The sequence below is a fragment of the Staurois parvus genome, unplaced genomic scaffold (genome assembly GCF_062004578.1).
Source record: "Staurois parvus isolate SC_StPar_1 unplaced genomic scaffold, SC_StPar_1.0 ptg000170l, whole genome shotgun sequence".
Lineage (NCBI taxonomy): Eukaryota > Metazoa > Chordata > Amphibia > Anura > Ranidae > Staurois > Staurois parvus.
In genome coordinates, this window is record NW_028317966.1 from 5,981,043 (window position 1) to 5,986,097 (window position 5,055).

At 37.1% G+C, this 5,055-nt stretch overlaps 1 protein-coding gene across 1 annotated transcript; it reads left to right on the top strand.

The window, feature by feature from the left end:
* The first annotated feature begins 272 nt into the window (after nucleotides 1-272).
* Nucleotides 273-5,055, top strand: LOC149462717 (uncharacterized). Its single transcript, XM_089676521.1, has 2 exons — nucleotides 273-742; nucleotides 4,934-5,055. The coding sequence occupies exons 1-2, from the start codon at nucleotides 452-454 to the stop codon at nucleotides 4,946-4,948; spliced, it is 306 nt and encodes a 101-aa protein (XP_089532647.1). The 5' UTR covers nucleotides 273-451; the 3' UTR covers nucleotides 4,949-5,055.

Below are 5,055 nucleotides of genomic sequence, written 5' to 3' on the forward strand. Positions count from 1 at the left end.
AGTGTATATGGGCTATGTCATATATATGAGTTGTCTGTAGAATACTTCTTAATGGATTAACCTTTCATGACAAGCTTAGTAATACTAACAGATAAACATCAAAGAACGCTTGATGAATGTAAAAGAAATCTTACAGTTTTCAAGCCTCTTAAAAGTGTATTGCTCATAGTTAATGTTTACATAAATACACTCAGTTTGGGTGCATCACACAGAAATTGTCTAATTAGCATACATTTCAGTGTCATAAAGTTCAGTGTATTGGTATAAAAAGCACAGTCTTTGGCTGCAAAGAAACAGATCACTTGTTAAAGCCTCTTGCAGACACTACCCTCAATAACTCAAAGAATAATCATGACTGGAGTAAAAGGAGGTCACAGCCAGCAGACCCAGCAGTGTCAGACTCAGCAATGCCAAACCCAAGCTCAACAATGTCAGACTCAGCAAGGAGGTCATGGTGACCAAAGCCATCAAGGTCAATCTGGGCAGCATGGCCACCAGGTTAGTCTTAGTGGTCATGGGGGTCAAGGAGGCCACGGAGGCCAATCATGCCAAGCAAGCCAAGGAGGCCATGGAGGCCAAGGAGGCCACGGAGGCCAATCATGCCAAGCAGGCCAAGGAGGCCACGGAGGCCAAGGAGGCCATGGAGGCCAAGGAGGCCACGGAGGCCAAGGAGGCCACGGAGGCCATGGAGGGCAAAGCCAGGGACAACATGGTGATCAGCATCAAGGAGGACAATGCCATTGTAAGTACCATTTGTTATAGCGTTAATAAAAAAAGAAAACAGTGATTTCAGTAGATTTTTGAAGGAGCAAAACACAGAACTTTACAGGACCTGTATCAGTATACAAAGGCAGTGAAACAGCTCTCAAAATAATAAATAGAGGAACAAGGAAACAAAAGTAGGTACTGTGGTGTGTGAAGGTAGGTGGGAATATCTTTTTTTTGCACTTGCAGTATTCATAGAACTATGACAAATATAGCAGAGAAAGACTTTACTATCTAAATAATGTACCATGTTGTCTTTTTGCTTCATGTAGGGAACAAAAGTCAACATCATACAAATAGATTATAAACCATAGCTATAAAAAGTCATAGGTATCTAAAAAACAGTAGCTTTTAACACACAGATTAAGTTGTCTAAATCTACTACTATTTAAATAAAAAACCGAGAGTAAAATACAAAGTCCTGTCCAAAGATAAAGTAAATAGGGGCCTAAATGTGCCAGATTTTAAGAGATATTATTATTCTGTATTAATATCACAAATACTAGATTGGAAATATAATGCACAAGGGAAAAGATGGATTGAAATGGAAAAGACACTAAGTGAGACACAGTTAGATAGGACTATTTGGCTACCACAACAGTTTTGTATGTTTGCTGAACACACAAGCACTTTAACACGGAATGTATTTAGAATATGGGATGTAATGCATGAGAAAATGGCATGGGAAAATAATTCACAGATAATACCATTGGTGTGAACAAATTATTTCCCACCGTGGAAAGATAATATTTTTGGAAAATTAATTAAAGATAGAAATGCACAGTTAAAAGTTATTATGGAAAAAGAGAAAATATGTTCTTTTCAAGAATTAAAAAATAAAAAGGATTTGATTTTTTATAATAGATGAGTGGCGATATTTTCAATTAAGACATTTTGCTACAGCGTTTCCACAGCCATTAATATCAGTGGAAGATCTGTATCCATTCAAACTAATGTTAAGTTCAGGTATAATAACAAAACACGGTATTTCCCGTATTTATAAGATCCTTATTGCAATATCGGGACCCGCTTCTCCAATGTTTTTGGAGAAGTGGGAAAAAGAATTTGGAACACAATTGGATAAACAGCAAAAAAAGAAAACATTTCAATTAGCACATGGTGCCGTAGATATGACTACAATAGCAATTAACTATAAATGTCTAGCAAGATGGTATATCACTCCTAATGTGGCACATAGGCAACAAGTAGAGAAATCACATTTATGTTGGAGTGGGTGCGGGATATAGTGACTGCCCTAAAATACAGGAGTTTTGGCAGCAAATGATTCAGATAATACAAGAGATCTCGAGGACGAGCACTTTGAAAGACCCTTGGGTTTGTTTGTTTCATAGTACTGAGTTTACAGTGAAATAATATAAGAATACAATGGTATTTCACTTAATAAAAGCAGCAAAATGATTAGTTCCTAGATTTTGGCAGAAAATCCAGGAGATACCAAAAATAAAAGATTGGCTGTATAGGGTTGATGATATATATATAGGATGGAGGCATTATACCATACAGGAGAGAACAAAATGGAAAAATTCAGAATAACATGGGAAAGATGGAGTGAGTTTAAAATCTCAAAGAGATATGTAGAACTGGTAGGAGTTTAAATGGAAAGAAGAAAGAGGGATGGTGCAAAATGAAGGAAAAAGATAGAGAGGAGGAAAGGAGTGGGGAGAAGGATGGTAAAGGGAGTAATGAAGGAACAAGAAGAAAAAGGGAAAAGGTAATTAGGAGAAGAGTCAGGGGGTACATTTTGGGGTAGGGGGAAGGGGTACGGGGGGAAGGGAATGGGAAAAATATGTTTTGGAAAATGTATTTGTCCTGATTTATATAGTATTTTTGATTTTGTAATATGAAATTAATAAAAAGATAATAATCATAAAAAATAAATCTACTATTATTTAGAAAGCTACAGACTTTTACTACATTTGTTTTGGAGCATTATCTGAAATTACTACAGCCAAGAGCCATGATCTAAAAATACTCTACAGCCAATACAGGGCAATTACAAGCAGCAGCCAGGAAAGGAGAAATGGCCATTTCATTCACAGTTATGTATCTGTAACCTCCAATAAAAAGTTGAACTGTTTAACATTTTCATGACCAAAGGTCATTGATGCCTAGATGTCCAATCCAAATTAATTAGTGTCATCATGTGTCGGTTAACTTGACAATAATTGACTAATTTGCATACCTAAATGCATTTTTTAAAGCTGAACAAAATTGTCATTGATCAGCATCTGCAGCCAATCAGCTGCAGCCGCTAATCAATGTATTCTGGTGTTGCTGTCAGAGGACAATGTCCCAGCAGGGATCCTCCATCCACCTTGTTTGCTTCCTCCATCCACCACCTTCCTGCTGGCTGAATGAAAGAAAAAACCCTGCGTATGGCCAGATTTAGTACATGGTTGTGGGGGGCACTCAAAAACTAAGCTTTAACATGGGGACAAGGTGCATTGCTAGGGGGGTCCTCCCTGACAAGGCACCATCTCATATTGAAAGCATATAGGCTGGTGTGGATCAGGAGGGGAGTGCATGCTAGCCCCCTATTTCCTGGCCTGCCAGGCTGCCTAATCTTATAAAGGTCTGGTATGGAGTTTAGGGGGGCAGGCTCATGCAGCTTTTTGTTATGTGGTGTCAACCTTAAAATGTATACCAGACCAGAAAGGCATGGTATGAAATATAGAAGAACCATCATGCCATTTTATTTTATCCCTGGCTTATTTGCTTACATGACTGGATTTTTAGCCATGTAAGTGAATGGAGCCTGTGACATCACTGACTTGAATATTCTCACAGCTGCAGGTGTTGTCCCGGCAGGGATTATTCCATCCACCTTGTTTGCTTCCTCCATCCACCATCTTTCTGCTGGCTGAACGGAAAAAAAAACTAACTGTGTATGACCAGATTTAGTATATGGTTAGGGGGCATTCAAAACTTAAGCTTTAAAAACATATGACATTTGTATTAGGTATACTGTTTTAGTAAAAAATACTGCTTTTTTAGTATATGGTGACAGAAGTAAAAAAAAAAACCTTTAAAGGATAAGTTCACCTTTCCACCAACATAATAAACACACATTGTTTGGCAGTTAAATGGCTGATGCCGTGCAGGTCTCCTGCTGCACACTGTTAGATACTTGATGACAGGAAGACTTAATGAACTACCACAGCGCTCACAGCACCGTGGTAGTTCATTGAGGACTACAAGCCAACAGCCGCTAAGACTAACATTACTATTTTGACATAGTATCACAAGTCTGCGTTAACACTCAGGGTCAATGCCAAGGAGGCCCAAAAATGGCAGAGCAGTGATACTAATACATTTAAAAACATTAAATGAAATCCAATACAAAGAAATAGACTTTGAAGGACACATGCACACACATATGCATGCATCTAGGATATTGAACAGAGATCATGTAACACATATTGGGTATCAATGTGCACACCAAAGAGAGAATAATCATTCTAGGGCTGTTATTTACCACTCACTCTAAACCAATGAACTGTGAACATTTCTTTAAAGCATCACCTACTGACTATTCCTAGTTCCATGCTAAAGCTGGCCAGAAATGCTACAGTATGATTGTACAATTTGCTATAGACTTGCCCACACCTATGTAGTATTTAGGCTAACCTAAACAATGTTTTCATTTTACATTCCACATTTTAGGACATTGAACTACATAGTTGCTGTCCTCAATGAGATTTTAAATCACATTTTAATAGGAGTTGCCAGCTTCACAGCATGGATCATGGTTACTCCCTATTGTGGATTCAGTAGTTAACTAGTAGTCCAAAATATCTAATGTACTTTTAATAACAGTCTTTTTATTTAGAGAGCGGATTTACAAATAAGTATTCCAGTATTTAATTATAGATATACTCAATTTGTTTATTGTACCAACGCATGGTTTTTAACTTGTGTGACATGTAACACACTGCTGTACATATTTAGAAACAATAAAGATGTATACATGTATATACACAACTGATGGATCTAGCATTTTACTCTGCACAAGTAAGAAGATGTGAATTCAGATTTGATATTTTGAGCTTTTGAGAGAGTAAAAATGAACTGACTGATTCCTTGACAAAGCATTTTCAATCTATTCTATATTATTTAGTTTTCTGAATTGTTTGTTTTCTTGTTCTAGAATATGAAAAAATGAAAAAGAAGATTTCGGATGTCTTTGAGAAATGGAATCAAAACAAACCTATGAACGTCAGACAAATGATGTAACTTAGCTAAGACACAAATAAACCCTAATTTATTGCA

Bases quoted from the DNA above. Each gene is read 5' to 3' on its own strand.
- LOC149462717 (XM_089676521.1), top strand. From the start codon at position 452: ATGGTGACCAAAGCCATCAAGGTCAATCTGGGCAGCATGGCCACCAGG.